At 34.1% G+C, this 16,972-nt stretch overlaps 1 protein-coding gene across 1 annotated transcript; it reads left to right on the forward strand.

Moving 5' to 3' along the window:
* Positions 1-256: 256 nt before the first annotated feature.
* On the forward strand, positions 257-838 carry LOC140451027 (uncharacterized). Its single transcript, XM_072544739.1, has one exon. It carries the CDS (start codon positions 257-259, stop codon positions 836-838), a length of 582 nt encoding a protein of 193 aa, XP_072400840.1.
* The last annotated feature ends 16,134 nt before the right edge of the window (positions 839-16,972 follow it).

Here is a 16,972-nt window from a genome sequence, read left to right on the forward strand (position 1 = left end):
AATTTTACTATCTATAAAAAAGGTAAGATTTAGAAGATTTAGTAATCAATTTAAACAGGAATCTATCTTAATGTACTTCACTGGACAAAAAGTTTATAGAAATGGGAAAACCACTTTAATTGACAGGCTCTCTGGAAGAAGACCGGAGAACTTAAACAAACCTGGACCTTCACCAATCCTGACCGAATAAGGAGAAAAGCGAATTACAGAAGGGGTCATAAATCTAGCCAAATGCGGATTTCCCGTAAAAAAAGATATGCTTCTTGATACTGTAGCAAAAATATCTAAAGAGACGAATAAAGAACTTTTTAAAAATAATATGCCGGGACAAACCTGGTATCTGGGATTTTTAAAGAGAAATCCCGAAATTTCTTTACGGGAAGCAGAAAGTATTAATAAAGCAAGGGCTGTAGTAAGCGAATTTACCATAAGAAAATGGTTCTTGGAATTGGAAAACTTCTTCAAACAAAACAACTTGCTTAATATCTTTAGTGATCCATCGAGAATTTTTAATTGCGATGAGTCAGGGTTTTGCCTTTGTCCAAAATCAGGAAAAGTTTTGGGACCTAAAGGGTATAAAAATTTGTACAGTCTCAAACTTGGAAATGAAAAAGAGAACATAACTGTTCTTATGACGTTTAATGCTAGTGGAAAAATATGTCCGCCATTAGTTTTATTTTCATATGTTAGGCCTCCAAAATCAGTAGTTGAAAATATGCCAGATGGTTGGATCTTAGGAAAATCAGAAAAAGGATGGATGACATCCGATGTCAAATTCAATGGAAGTTTATCCCTCCACGCTCACCACACCACGGTGGTATTTGGGAGGCTGCCATAAAGAGCTTCAAGTATCATCTCTTAAAAATAATGGGTAACTCAAATTTTACTTTCGAAGAACTATCCACTGTACTTTCGCAGATTGAAGCAGTGCTCAATTCACGCCCTATCTGTGCGCTCTCAGATGACCCGTCCAATTTTTCCTTTCTTACTCCCGGACACTTCCTTATTCGATCTAACTTAATGTCTTATCCTGAATTAGATTTCTCTGATATTCAAGAAAATAAATTATCTTTGTGGAATAAATGCACAAGAATTCAGCTGCATATGTGGAAGGTTTGGACCCGCGATTATCTTAATAGGCTTCAAAATAGACCTAAATGGTTCACTCCTCAGGTAGGCATAAAGCCTGATGATCTCGTCTTGCTTAAGGACGAAAACTCGCCTCCTCTCAAATGGCCTATAGCACGGGTAGTTGAGACATATCCGGTAAAGGTCTCAAAGGACAACAAGGTAAGAGTTGTTAAGGTCAGAACTCCTGAAGGGTTATACGTTCGCTCTATTGCTAAACTGTGTCCTCTTCCTATGACTCACCTTAAAGAATTTTAATAGTTTTTTTATTTTAGTTATATCTTTCTTCAAATTGTACATAAATATATTTTTTTTTGATGCGTTCACATCAAGGGGGGGACTATGTTGCGTAGCGCAACCTTAAATTATGGTCCAAGTGACGAACACCCTTTTTTCAAAATAAACAACTACTTTTAGTTTTAAGTCGAGTTGTACCCGAGAATGCACGATAGATGTTGCATATATTCTTTGCACAGAATTGCGAGATTATCACGTACTCCCTTCTCAATTTATTTAGAAAAAACATCAGTCATTGTCACTGTCATATTTATTAATTATAAATATTTCGCTCATTTTTTCACCACAGAATGTTTAACTACAGCAAAATAAAGTTTTTCAAGTCGTAAGTGTTTTTTAAAGTGTAATCCGAGAAGTGTGATCACCAACTTAAGGTAACACATTTTAATTATTTATTATTATTCGAACCAGATCGAAGGTATTGCCCTAACAAGCAGGGAAGCAACATTTCAGGAGGATAAATAAAATCCCCCGGTGTTCTACAGATGTAAATAGTCCATCGCAAGCGTATTTCAAATTGACGGGCGAATTGCCAGAGCATGCATATACCTTCTCCGGCGAACTTTCGAAAATCTCTAAACAGGGCATGCGTCATTCGAGTGTGAGATCACAAGTTGGCTAAAAACCGATCTTCAGCAGCGAAAAGATGATGTTGGAAACAATTTTAGCTGGAGAGATGTACAGTGACTGAAGTTTGTCAAAAACGAGCCTGGAATAATTTACTAAAAGAATTCCTTAGACCTTAATCAACCGTTTCAATGCATTAGTTTTAAAAGAAGCAAAGAAACCATTAACAAAATGAACCCTAATTTATGTTACCCAGGACAAAATCCTATACCTAAGAAGAAAAAAATGACCTCCTCGACCTGCTTCCATATATTTCACCAGTATTTCAGCAATTCTTTAAAGACCAGAGATAGTGCAACCAATTGACAAAATAAAGTAAATGTGAAAACCACGAAAAAAATGAAAGCTGCTCAAGAAAATAAAGCAAAGAAACAAACTGGCAGGAAGAAGGGAAAAAATGTAAATAAAATACTAAATAAAACTTTTAAAAAATATTGATTGGTTTTTCATATCAGTTTTCCTTTATTTTAGTTATTAAATCGAACTTACTTGGTATCACTTAAATGCATTAAACAGAAGTTTTTTTTCTTGCTAAATGATCTTGTATTAATATTTATTAAAACCTACTTTGGTCCTAAATATACCATTATTATTATTAAATATTATTTTTTATGCTTTTTATAATAGTTTGTGTTATGTGTTAAGCGTGTAACTTCATGTTATTTGTGCAAATTTTGTAAGTCCATGTAAGAAAAAGTTTATTAGTTTTTTATGATACTTCTATGGTTTGTTTATATTATTTATTGATTATGTTATTGAAAGAAATAAATATTTAGTTGATTAAAAATATTTAAAATAATTTTGAGGGAAACATTCTTATAAAAACTCCAAAAGTATAACTCGAACATATTATTGCAAACTTGAAACGCATTTATCTCAAAACAGTGTTTTAGGACTTAACTCTCTTTACGCACAGAGCACAGAATTAAAGTTATTGTACGACGTACGATCAATAATGAATAAACGTTTATATCAATAATCTAAATATTTAGATTTAATTTATGTGATCGGAGTTTAGTTTCTTATTGTGAATTGATTTTCAGAATGTCTCCCTTCAGTCTACCTTCCTCCAGCTGTGAAAATGAGGGACCTTCAACAAGTAAAAAACTTAAAAGTATTGGTAAAGTAGTTGCCATTCGTGAATTAAAAAACATTCGTGAATGGACTCAGATATCAAATGCAGGACAATTATTCCATATTGCAGAAGATCTAGAAGCCTTCGCAATGGTGATCGCCAACGTCGGATAATTCTGATATGACACGCGAAGAAGAAGAAAGTAGTTGCAAAACATAAACTACTAAAATATCGTGAAGCATGAGAGTCTTTGGCAGACTTTAAGGGTTGGTTGGCTGAGTCTACAGGTAGAGGTATATTTTCTTTAATTTTGTTAGCGTGCAGGTAATTAATTTATATTTTAGATTTTGGAAAAGCTTCTTGTCGTGCGTGCAATATTATGACTGCCGAAATTACAGGGATAAAAAATCACTCTAAATCAGCTAAACATACTCGAATGGTTAAAGTAATACCAAAAACTAGTATATCTACTATGTTTAAAAAAGTAGAATATCCGTTAGAAACGCAAAAATAAAAAGAACGGAATTAAAACTAATGGGATTTTTAACTGAGCATAATATTTCATTCAGATGTGCTGATCATTTAACATCAATTTAAAAGAGTGTTTTTCCGATTCTAAAATCGCAAAGGAAATTAAACTACATCGAAACAATGCTACAAAAATTGCAACAAATGTAATTGGTATTTGCAGCAAAGACGAAATAAAAGCGCTTCAAAAAAACAAAAAATTTAGTATGATAATTGACGAAGCAACAGACATTGCTTCGGTGAAAACTCTTTCATTTGCGTTCATTTTTTCATCCTAAATTTGGAAAAATTGTGACACTATTTTGGAACCTTATTCAGATATTATCTGGAAATTAACCTATTCAGGCAAATATAGGAACTACATCTGAAAGATTATTTACGGCAATATAGAATGAATTTTCATCTAAAAATATTCCTTTCAATTATTGGGTTTGGCTCGGACGGATTCAATACGATGTTTGGGAAATATAATTCTGTTGCAAGTAAATTAAAACATGCTCTTCAAGGAGTTATGGTTCAAAAATGTATATGCCATTCACTTCATTTATGTGCAAGTGAGGCTTGCAAGTCTTTGCCCAGAAGATGTGAGTGTATATTCAAATATCTTACAAAAAGACAGGCTACGTTTAACACGTTCAGTGCTCATAATGCCGATCGGCGTCAGAGTGGTTGAATGCATGGTACGCATAACGCCAAACGGAGTTACTCATGTATCTTAACGAAACAGACCACTGTGACGTTAGCACTGGAATAAAACGCACGTGTATTTTTCAGTGTGGTACTAAAGGTTAGACAACGTAAAATTTTTGTGCAGTTGTCGACTCCGCTATTTATTACTAGTTAGAAATTAAAGTATAGAAATCCAAATAGAGTTACGGAACAAGAGCTAGTAGCTGTTTTGGAAAACAATGATGATGAACACGATTGCGATTTGGTTAAATCGAGTGGTGATAATTATGAAATAGAAGAAACCGATTCTGAGGAGGACGTCTATTTAGATGACACAGGTAAAATAAATTGTAGATACACTTTTTGTATTATTTATACTAATTTGTATTATTTATTATAAACTTCTTGTGGGTATATTTGATCAGGAGATCGGGACGGTACAAGAAGATGTGGCAGAGGCGGCACAAGAGAAGGTTTCGGAACCACAGTGGACCGACGGTCCCGGTGAAATGAATGAAGTTTTAATTTATTAAAAGAAAGCAACTGCTGGTACCTACTCCTAAAGGTAATACACTTATTTTCGACTACTATTAAACGACGAAATAATAACTTTGATCGTAACTAAAACAGTAAACTCGAGAATTACCAGATGGAAAGCACTTGACAAAGATGAGTTACTAACCTTTGTAGGTCTCGTACTATATATGAGGCGTTGCCGATAGTACGGGCGAACTCAACATTGGGTCAAATTTTTTTGTTTGCATAATACCATTTTAAAATACATTTCCTACCACTCATAACGGTTAAAATGTTAAGTTTAACCTTGTTTCACCTTCAAAATAAACACACTAGGAATAAATCAATTTCAATCAGACGATAGCCGAGCAGGTAGTAAGGGCGAACTCAACATTTTCGCGCGGAGCAAGCGACAGAGGCCGGCAGCCTGGTAGTGTTAGTGGACTATTCTTTATTATTTATTGTAGTTGAAGCTTCCCGCGTGTTAAGTTCGTTTATTTTACTGTGCTTACGTTTATAATTCGTGCATTTTCATTTTTTATAGATAATTATGACAGAATCTGGATCTTCTAGTAGTAGTGAATTAAGAGCAGAACTTTCCGATAATCGCATTGTGTCGGGTTATTCGCGAAAGAGACCTGTTAGAATGAATGATTGGCAGAAAAATGTGTGTAAAGTGAAGCGAAATTCGGGGAACTCTTACATTTCAAGAAATACCAAGAGAGAAGTTGTTGCCCGTAAGATTGGACCTCCTTGTAAATGTGGATGTTTTGAGAAAATAGGCGCAGACCAGGTAACCAATATTTTCGAGTCCTTTTGGCAAATTGGAAACTATGATTTACAGAACAGTTACTTGTCAAAGTTTTTAATATATAATGACGTTAAAAGGTCCTACGTAAAGGGGCGACCAAGCCGTACATTGAGACGCATTCAGTATAATCTGACTGTTGATCACGTTACTCGTGCAGTGTGTCGTACTGCTTTTTATAACATTCATGGAATCTCTGAAAAACGGGTTCGAATTGTACTTGAGAAAACTAACCAGACTCGCACTGTTACCATGGATCAAAGGGGCAAGAGTGAACCAGCGAAGAAAATACAAAATGAAGATCTTTGGAAAGTAAAGGAACACATCATGGCACTACCTACTGTCACCAGTCACTATAGTCGCGCTAAAAGTTCCCATCGAAAATATCTACCAGTTGGACTTAACATTAAAAAACTATTCTCTCTACAACGAATGGCTTACAGAAAATTACCCTGGTTACAGCCCGGTAACTGAGCACTATTATCGCGATACATTTAATAGGCAGTTTAATATTGGTTTTGAGCCTCCAAAAAGCGACACTTGTAATTATTGCGATAAAATAGACATAAAACTAAAAAATAACCAAGTCAACGATTCGGAAAGTGTAACTCAAATAGAGAACCTTAAACAAGAGAAGGAGATACACCTGACTCGTGCAAAAACTGTTCAGTCCCTTCTAAAGAATCTTAGAAGTAATGCAGACGACTCACTTTTGGTTATAGCGTTTGATCTACAGCAAGCCTTGCCGACCCCAAAACTAACTACTGGGATTCAGTACTACAAAAGGAAACTGTGGACCTATAACTTTTGCATCCACAATGTCAAAACTGGTTCTTCAACAATGTATCTTTGGGATGAAAGTACAGGAAGACGTGGATCATGTGAGATCGCCAGCTGCTTGTATGATTATTTGTCTAAAACTGATGTTAACTTAAAGAAAGTTTTTATGTTTAGCAATAACTGTTCTGGACAAAACAAAAATTTAAATCTTGTTTTGACAAATCTACACTTTATACACAAGGACCGGTTCACAGAAATTAAACACTATTTTATGATACCTGGGCACTCGTACCTTCCTTGTGATAGGGATTTTGGGAATCTTGAGCATGAAATAAGAAATAGCACTGTATATACCTTAGATCACTATAAGTTAATGATTGAAAGATGTCGCCGAAAGAACCGGTTTACCGTTGTGCAACTTACGCAGGGTATGATTTTAAATTTTTCCGATCTTCAAAAGAAAATAACTAAATTTCAGATGGTTGGTGCTAAGTTTAAAGATGGAAGGATCTTTGAATTTACAGAGAACTTCCTTCTTCGTTCATTCTGCTTATAATTTTGAAGTGAAAACGCCAATCAAACTACAAAAAGCCAAGGGGCAAAATTATGATCCTAATTATTTTAATTTGGCCAATGAAGCATTGACGAGACTTTACAGCACCGCCATTAAAATACCAGCCTCAAAAATAAAGGATATTCTTGACTTATTGCCGTATATACCTCTACCTTGGAGTCGATACTTTACTAAAATCATAGACACACAAGAAGCGGTCACAGATGAAAATACAGAAAACCAAGACGTTGAGGATGATGATCAAATAGAATACAACCCTTGAGCTTGACTAATTATTTGTTTTTGTCTTCTAGTTTTTTATGTTAGTTTAACTCTAGGTTTCCACCGTTTTGTGATTTGTTTCAAATACCTTAGTCACTTGAAATTTTGTAAGAATAAAACGTTTAATTTCTAAAGGTGTTTCAATTCAATAAATTTTAATACAAGTTAAATTTTGAACAGTTTAAATTAATTAAAAATAAAAAAAGTTACAGAGTACACTATCATACGTAAGTAAATAGTAAATAAGTACAAAACCATAATTTTGTCCACCTTTTGTTGAGTTCGCCCTTTGTAATTATTTTAAACCCAAATTTCTCGAAACTTGCTTTCGGTGAGTTCGCCCTTACTATCGGCAACGCCTCATATGGGCACTATCAGACTCAACAATAGAATACAAGACTATTGGAAGAAGCACCCGTTGTTCAATTTGACTTGTTTTTCGGCATTTATTGGAAGATATAGTTTCTAAGTGATAATGAAATGCTTGCATTTTTCGAAAAACACATCCCACGGAGAAAAGGCAAAAGATAGACTAATAAAAATTGGCCAATGGTGGATTTTTTTAATAATATTATGGAATCAATTCATTATCCAGTAAAGGAACTATCTCTGGATGAAACAATGGTTTTATTTCGTGGACGGTTAGTTTTCCGTCAATATATAAAGAAAAAACGGCACAAATACCGTATAAAACTGTATATGTTGACGGAACCTAACGGGATCGTTTTAAAATCGTTGGTTTATAAGGTCTGGTTGGTATACAGGTTTATAAGGTCATACGACCAAAGTTGTTTTAGAATTATTAAAAAATTGTCTTGACTCAGGCCATTCCATTAATATGGATAATTTTTAAAATTCATTCGAATTGGCTCGGCATTTAACGATTCGTCGAACATACTGTAGCGGTACGCGGAATGTCAAAAGAAGGTATAGTAGTAAATGTTTTGAAAAAAAATTAAAAAAAGGAGAGTTTACCGTGTCACAGTATGAAAATGTAACAGTTGGAAAATGGCGTGATAAACGGGATGTATTATTCATTACAAACGAATATAACGCAGAAATGGTAGAGATGAGAATAGGGGGCAAAAAAGAACAAAGCCGGCTGCAATTTTTCATTATAACAAGCATATGGGTGGTATTGATCGTCAGGATCAGTTAAATGTCTATTATCTTAGTCAACGCAAAACTTTAGGTGGTACAAAAAATTGGGAATCCATTATATGCAGCTGATGCTCCTTAATTCCTATTTATTGTTTCAACAATACTCTGGTTGAACAATGTCTCTATACGATTTTAGACTATCAATTTTGGGTAGTCTTCTGATGAAAGAAGACCCAAAAGCAGATCCACCAAGGAAAAGGGAAAGGCACCTACTGACAAAAATTTCTTCGAAATGTGACGGCGAAAGAAGCAAGATTAAACGTTGCAAAGTATGTTCTCAAAAAAAGATACGAAAAGATACTACACACCATTGCGAAATGTGTCCTAATAAACCAGGATTCTGTTTAAAATGTTTCGACAATGACCATGCAGAGTAATAGATTTTGTTACTTTGTTTACAGTATTTGCAATTAGTTACTTTTTCTGTTTTTATACTTTTTTGCTGACGCGAATGATATTATTTCAGTTTTTAGGAGAGATATTGTATTTGTTTTTATAATAAAAATATTTTGTTCATGTTGTTGCTTTTTATGTCTTTATCTAACAGGTAGGTTTATCCCATACTTAGCACTTAGTACCTGTATTTTTCTTGAAAGATGCTAAAATATATGTGACGCCGATCGGCGTCGTTGAGACGCCGATCGACGCAAAAACATATAAGCGTCATCATGTTTTTTGTGTTACACACAAAAATGGAATTCTGACGTTAACCCCTAATCGCAACCACCAAAAAACACTACAGCTCCTGGCAAATGTCGCAATTTAAAGTTAGCAGTGAAAGTGTTTACGGGTTTCAGGTCTTTTGTAATGTAGATCCTCATCATTCTCAATATTGCTACAGAAAAAAGCCTCCCTCTTAAGAAGAACTACTACTAGAGTTATTAGAGGTAACAGAAGAGCAGGCGGAAAATTCCAATGTTGGTGGAGACTAATGCAAATGATTTTGAGCGAGTTGACTTTTCGTCAACAGGAACCCCGCAAACGCGCTTTTCTATTTCGTCACCAGCTTTAAGTGTCCATTCTTCTTTCCATACGCCAAAACATATACGAATAGTATCACCAATCAACCAACCTCAGCTATCGACATCGCAGGAATCTGCCGGGCAGTCAGCGTCGGAAGAGGAATTGGTGGATGATCCTTATGACTCCAATGACTCTGTGACGGATGTTACCTATCAGCCAGAAATACCTAGACCACTATAACGTTCTCTTCTGGAATCGACAGTGATAAGAGCGCTGACCAGCCATACGAAGATCAAGAAGACTTTGTAAATTGGTCAAAAGTACCTTCGTTGCCCCAAGCGTATACAGATTTCCAGTATGTAGATGATATAGGTCCCACCGTGCAGGTAAAAACTTATTTTACTCTATTTATTTTCAAATAATTGTTATATTATTTATTGTAGGTTCGTTCGAAAAGACCGATAGACTTCTGAATTTGCTGTTGCCTATTAAAACTCCGCAGTTGATTGTAGATCAATCTAATTTGTATGTCAGTTAGAGATGAGTACTTCTGAACTTTACAGTGGCGGAGCTAAGGGCTTTTCTTGGGGTGTTGATAATTATGGGTTTTAACTCTTTGCCGGCTATCCCTAAATATTGGTCAAGAGACCCAAATTACAACAACTCCCGTATTTGCAACATTTTCCCTCTAAAAAAGTTTTTGCGAATTTTAAGGTTCATTCATTTGAACGACAATGGGGGAATGCTCCCACGTGGTGATCACGGCTCAATGAAATCTATGGCAAAAGCTTTATTCCAAGCAGAAATGTCGCGATTGATGAAAGCATGGTAGCGTTCAAGGGACGAACAACACTGAAGCAGTACATGCCAATGAAACCTGTCAAAAGGGGATTTAAAGTTTGGGCAATGGCATGTGCTGAAACAGGATATTTGTTGAAGTTTGACGTTTACCAAGGTAAAACAGCGATAAATCCGGAGCATACATTAGGGGATTGTGATTGAATTATCAGAGGCGCTGCAGAATAGATGCTTCTGTTTATACTTTGATAATGTCTTTACGACAATTCCACTAATGAAAAAACTATTAGACAGAGGTCTGTTTGGTAGTGTTGGCTAGTGAGTCGATGTTTCGAAGCAATGAGTTGAGTCACAGAACTGTTTCAATGTTTTGATATATTAAACGTTTACTGTTTCGAAATATCGAGCCAGTACGTGTCATTGTGTCGACTCCACAAATCACGTCGACTCTCTCGTCGCTCTGTATAATACTCTGTTGCCATCTGTGTTGCTGTGCTGGTCATCTTAAATCAATTGTGTTAGTAATCGGAAAATTTTTAAAACGCAAGGAATAAGTGGCTGACTGCTGACTTATTTTAATTTTGAAACGATCACAGATGTTGATGTAAATTTACCCATTTACTTTAAGCCTGTATGTTTTTTTTTGTAGTTTCATACAAAAGATCAACGTAGATCATCATCAACATACATGTAGATCAACGTCTAATATGACCCGGCATTTTAAATTAAAACATCCTACCATTAACATTAAGGATACAAGAAAACGGGTATTGACTCTGGAAGAACAATTGTTCGAAGAAAATAATCAGGAACATAGGCAAGCATTAAACGTTGTCGATGAGATAAATGCGCCGGGAACTAGTGAAGTGACAACGAAAAACCCGACAAAATCAAACAAGTGCCTATTAGTGGATTTATTAAAAACCATTGGGACTTTCCAAAAGACAAGCACTTGATAATCAATTGAAATCAATTGATAATCAAATGAAAAGTACTATCAAATAGTTTGTTATCTGCGTCTTACGAACACTGTGTAACTAAATTAAGGACAGTAGTAGATACAACTCACTATGTTGCTATTACAACCGATGGCTGGACATCAATTAATAATGAAGGTTTTTATGCCATTACTGCTCACTTTATAGATGACAACTGTAAAATGAAATCGGGATTATTGTCATCTTTTAAATTTGTAGGGCAACATACTTCTGAAAATATATCAGACCAAATTAAGAAAACATTGTCAGAATGGCAGGTTGACAATAAAATAGTGGCATGTGTAACAGATAACGCTGCGAATATGGTAAAACGGTACAGCTTGCAAAATGGTGGCATGTACCTTGTTTTGCCCACTCTCTTAATTTGATAGTTCAGTTTAGCTTGCCCAAAATCACAGATACTGTTAATAAAGTAAAGTCAGTAGTGGAGTTTTTTAAAAGGAGTTCTTCAGCGACGGAGAAATTACAAATTAATCAAAAACGCATGGGAATTGAAGTCCTCAAACTAAAACAAGATTGTCCAACTAGATGGAATTCAACATTTGATATGTTACGAAGGTTTTTACAAAATAAGGAACCTTTACAGAGTACCATGGGGATCTTAAATATTCCTTCTCTTCCTATTTTATCACCAGAGGACTGGTATATAATAGAAAATTGCTGCGACATTTTGTATATATTTAACGAAATGGCCACAGAACTCAGTGCGGAGAAAAATGTCACGCTTAAAAAATATAAATTTTGAAAGTGTTTCTGTGAATACTGTAGTTAATAAATTGTATGAGGAAGTAACAACTCGATTTAAAAGAAAATACCGAAATATAGATATAATATGGGAGGCAACATTTTTAGATCCTCGATTAAAACAACATGGATTTCACGAAGATGACAGTTTTAAACAAACCAAACAAAATATAATTAATAAATGTTTTGAGATAAAAGAGAAGTATAAAGTTAATACACCAACTGATGAATCTGTGGAAATACCTACTTCTTCGACGTCTTCAAAACAGGCACGTTTTGGTGACATGTGGTCTGAATTTGATTCGAGTGTGGAGACTATATTAAAAAAGTCAGATAACTCGCATGCCGCTGCCATTATAGAGGTTGATAAATATTTACACATGCCACTAATTTCTCGCAAATATGATCCACTTTTGTGGTGGAAAGAAAATAAAAGTTTGTTTCCCAGTCTATTTGAATTGATGCTAAAAAGACTTTGCATTCCAGCGACATCTGTACCTTGTGAAAGAATATTTTCTAAAACAGGACAGATCATAACGGAGAGACGAAATCGATTAAGTGCTGAAAAATCCACAAAAATGATATTTCTAAACAGCTATTTTAATAACTATGATTGTAACTAAATAGTAAATAGTGTGTACAATGTCAATTACAAATCATAATGAAAACAGCTGCATGTTACATGTATATATGACAAATAAGTTTTTATTTAACATTTTAATAAGGAGGTCTTATTAGTTAAGATTTTAGTTTTATTTTATATTAAAATATGTATATCCTAAACCATTTTCAGTATTTGTTATTTTATTATTGTAAAATTATTTTATTTTAGTATTATTTTCGTCATTTTTCTTAACGTTTATATTTTGTGTTTTATGTTTGTGTGACAATAAAAAATGTTCCTTTTCTCTAGCATTAATTTTAGTTGAAAAACAAAGCTTATTTTAGATAAATGTTCTATAGCCGCGAAACTGATAGTAACTGATTGTAATTGTTATTTATTCTGTCTCTACTATGTCAAATGCTCTCAGTTCTTCGATTAAATTTTAAACAATTGTTTTTGCTAAACGAAACAATTTTAAAAATGTTACAAATTTCTATATTCCAGTCTGTAATAATGAAATGTCATTTTTATTTCAAAGTATTCAATGTAAATAACACCACGTAGCACATACCTATTTTGGTTCTGATAATGATAAGTATTCATTTAAAAATGGTAATGAAAATCTATACTACCGAGAAAAAAAACCTAATTAAATAAAACCAGACAATAAATTTATGCTTAACAAGCTCAAATCCCTAATCGTTCAAATATCCTCACAATACTTTTTTTTAACAATCACATTGTTTTCACGTGCCTTATTGAAAATGAATCTCCAGTCTGCACGAAATATTTTATCTTTGCATAGCGACCGAAAATGAATTGTTATGATATGAAGTTACAGTCAATCATTGTTTCGAAACATCACAGTGAGTTAATTCAAATGATTCGAAACATTCAAATGAGTCATTTCGCCCATCACTACTGTTTGGATGTGGGACAATGAGTCAAAACAGAAAGCACTTCCCGAAAGGCGAACTTCTCGAAGATAAAAAGTTAATGAAAAGCGATGAGCCAGTCTGATTTTACAATGTGTGGCGACGTATCTGTCGTGAAATGGAAAGACAGAGGTAGTAAACCTGTTACAGTATGTAGCAACTTTCACAATGGTGGCGATAAAGGACACATTCTTCGAACCAATACAAAAGGTATCAAAGAGAATGTTGTTTGCCCGATGTCTATAGTTGACTATAACAAAATAATGTGTGGTGTGGATCGGTTTGATCAAAGGATAGCGGTCTACAACATAGGCTGGAAGAGCCGTAGGTGGTGGATGAAGCTCTTTTATTATATGATTGAGACAAGTGTCGTCAACTCCTACATCATTTATGCGTTGGGAATGAAGAAAGAGAGAAAAAAGCCGCTTAGTCACCTTCAATTAATTTCGGAGCAAGTTGGCCGACGAACTGATAAGAGAGTTTGCTGCCAGAAAAAAAATGGGTCGTCCACTGTTAGTAACAGCAACGAACAAGATAGGACATTTGGCGACTAAAACTACCTCACGGCGTTGCGCTCATTGTAGCAAAGAGGGAAAGCAGAAAAAAACTTCCGTCAAATGTTTAAAATGTGAAGTGGCTTTGTGTATTGAATGCTTTATACCATACCATCAATAACAGTAAATTTCTAAAAATAAACCATTTCTTCCGGATATATATTATTTATTATTTGTGGTGGTAAACCTGTAATACCAGTAAATTTTAAGAATATTTTTTGTTGCAAACAAACACTGGTAATACGGTTTACCACTGTTTTTTGACATTTTGACATATAGAACTAATTCAAAATGACCTTCAGGATACCTATTTAGTTCATTTTAACTAAAATACAATATTGAACTTTCATTTTGTCTCACCAAAAAAGTTGCCTGTTAAAGGGTTAAGCAAGAATTTTATGAGAGATGCAGATGCTTTTTAATTAATTCTTGTTTAGAAATTAAAAAGAGGTATGACTTTACAGATCCTATTCTTAGCAAACTAAGTGTGTTAGAAAAATGTAGTATTAAACACGTTAATACACTTTTTCCATTGATAGAATTATTACCACGTGTTTGTGATCCACAACAAGACTTTTGATAAAATGCAGAAAATCGATGACCAGTGGAGAACTCTACAACATTTAGAAGAACCGCCACTTAAAGAGGATCTTGATTTATTTGATTGCATGTTAGGTCAGATCACAAATTTCGAGGGCAATTATTTGTTTAAAGACTTAAGTGAATTTGCTTTGTGTGTGTTATCATTGCCTCAGTCTAGTGCAAGCGGCGAACGAATTTTTTCCAAAGTTAATTTAATAAAAACTAAAGTCGGAAATAAAATCATTACCGAAACATTAAATGGAATTATGCACTCATCTCAGCGTATTTTTTTGGATACTGGACGTGCAAGTTTCAAACCTAGAGATGAAATGATAAAAGTCTATGTCATCCTTTAAAATGTATGGACAAAAACAATTGGAAGATCAAGATCAGGAAGAACTACAAGAAGAAGAAATTCTTTTGAAATTTTAGCTCAACAAGAATAAGTTGTTATTTTTTGTTTTGTATTATGTTTATCAATAAAATAATTTTAAAATTACACTAATCCTAGATTTAACCCTTTAAACCAACCAACCTACGATGACCTGCTCAAGGTCAGTCATACTGACGACTGGTCGCTTAGTATGATCGTTAACGCTAAGGTGTGTACATGTCTGTTGGAGTTCTGTGCAATTTTAAGTGCTTTTTTATAATGGATTCGACATCTAGAGGTAATTATGGATTTACTTAACCAATAAATTATAGACAATAATCTGTTTGTAAATATATGTTTGGTCGGCGGACAAAAGCAGACAAGTCAATTTTTGAGAAAATTGTGTTATTTATTAAAATAACTTAAAAAAAATTATCTACCGCTGGAATAAAACAGACCAAAATAAAGTCAAATGTTATACCTGTGGTTCCATATCAGATGGTGATCTTTTCCATACTCACAATTTTATCCATTTTAGAGATGAACTTAACCAATCAAGTCCTTTTATCTGGTTTAGATCGGCGTATACCTAACCAAAAGTTTGACTTAACTGATTAGGTACAGTTATCAGTGAAATTGCTGGCTAGCGAAAAGACTGAGGGAGTCATGAAACAGGATATTATGTGAATGATTCATTTAATTTGTAATTTGGGTATTGATTGCATTGCGTTTCTCGCGTTGCTTATCTCTTTCAATGTTTTCGTTAATCGTACACCGTGTGAAATGTGTAAGTATGCACATCTCATCAAAATCTTTTATCAAAGCAAAATACATACATAAAATCAATAGCTATTCTGAGTTTGAAAGTGGGTGATTTAAAAATGAAGCCAGGCAGAGGTAAACTATGTGTAGAACTTTCAACAAAAACGCTTTTAGATAAAGGTAAGTGATATTTTTTATTTTAATAAATGTAGATAATTCTTTGTATTGTAAATTAAATACTATTTGAATCATTCTTTAGAGTAAGAAAAATATTTTGCAATATGAATAATGTCATATTATTACATATGTATTACTGTATTAGTAATAACGGTATTATGTTCTACTAAACCACTGCATACCTAATAGTTGCTCATACATACATAATAGTGAAATAGGTAAGAATATTTTTTTAAATTATTTAAAGTTTTTGTTTTATTTCAGCTGGTCCATCACGTGTCCAACAAGGAGCACCTAAAAATGTTATCCTCAATCCTGAATACCCACTTGAATCGAAGTCATATCCAAGCTCAAGACAGGAAGAAGGTAAGTACTTTTTCATTTCACTTAAAATGATTCAATCAATGAAACAGGATTCAATAATTACAATATCTTTTTTTGGCTTTTTTTTTTTCTTAGAGTTTTCTTGTTTTTGGTCGTCCGCTTTTATGCTTGCGCATCTTTAGGGCGTTTCCTTGGGTTTGTTTTTAGTTTTCTTCATGGTTAGTGTTGTTTTTTAGATGATCACTGTGTTTCGTTTTCTTGTGTTTATGTTGTTGTTTGTGAGTGATGTTTTTCAGCAGATACCATCATATGGTTGGGAGCTCTTTCCGGTGTCAATTATGTGTTGCAACTGCTACCGAATTCTCTTTGAAGGGGTATTAGGATGGGAGAGGTATTTTTTAGTGATCTATTGAATACACATTTTAACGGAACTGATTGAAAAAACTAGCTGCAGCGCTTTCTCCGTTTGAACTGATATTATTTTTTGTGCAATGCTTGTCACAGAGTTACTTAATCCACGACTAATTTGTTACCTGCATTGTAATAACTCAACTCTTATTCCTATTCGTATTGTATTTATACTTTTCTTTTTATTTTAGCGGGTCCATCACACGTCGAACAGGGAGGTTCATCAATGTCGTCTGAGTGTCTTCCATCTACATCTTTTGTTATGGACTCTTTGCAAAACTCTTCATCAAATGATAGTGATTTTTCTGTGACATCCATTTTACACC

This window comes from Diabrotica undecimpunctata, chromosome 9 (assembly GCF_040954645.1).
Source record: "Diabrotica undecimpunctata isolate CICGRU chromosome 9, icDiaUnde3, whole genome shotgun sequence".
Classification (NCBI taxonomy): domain Eukaryota; kingdom Metazoa; phylum Arthropoda; class Insecta; order Coleoptera; family Chrysomelidae; genus Diabrotica; species Diabrotica undecimpunctata.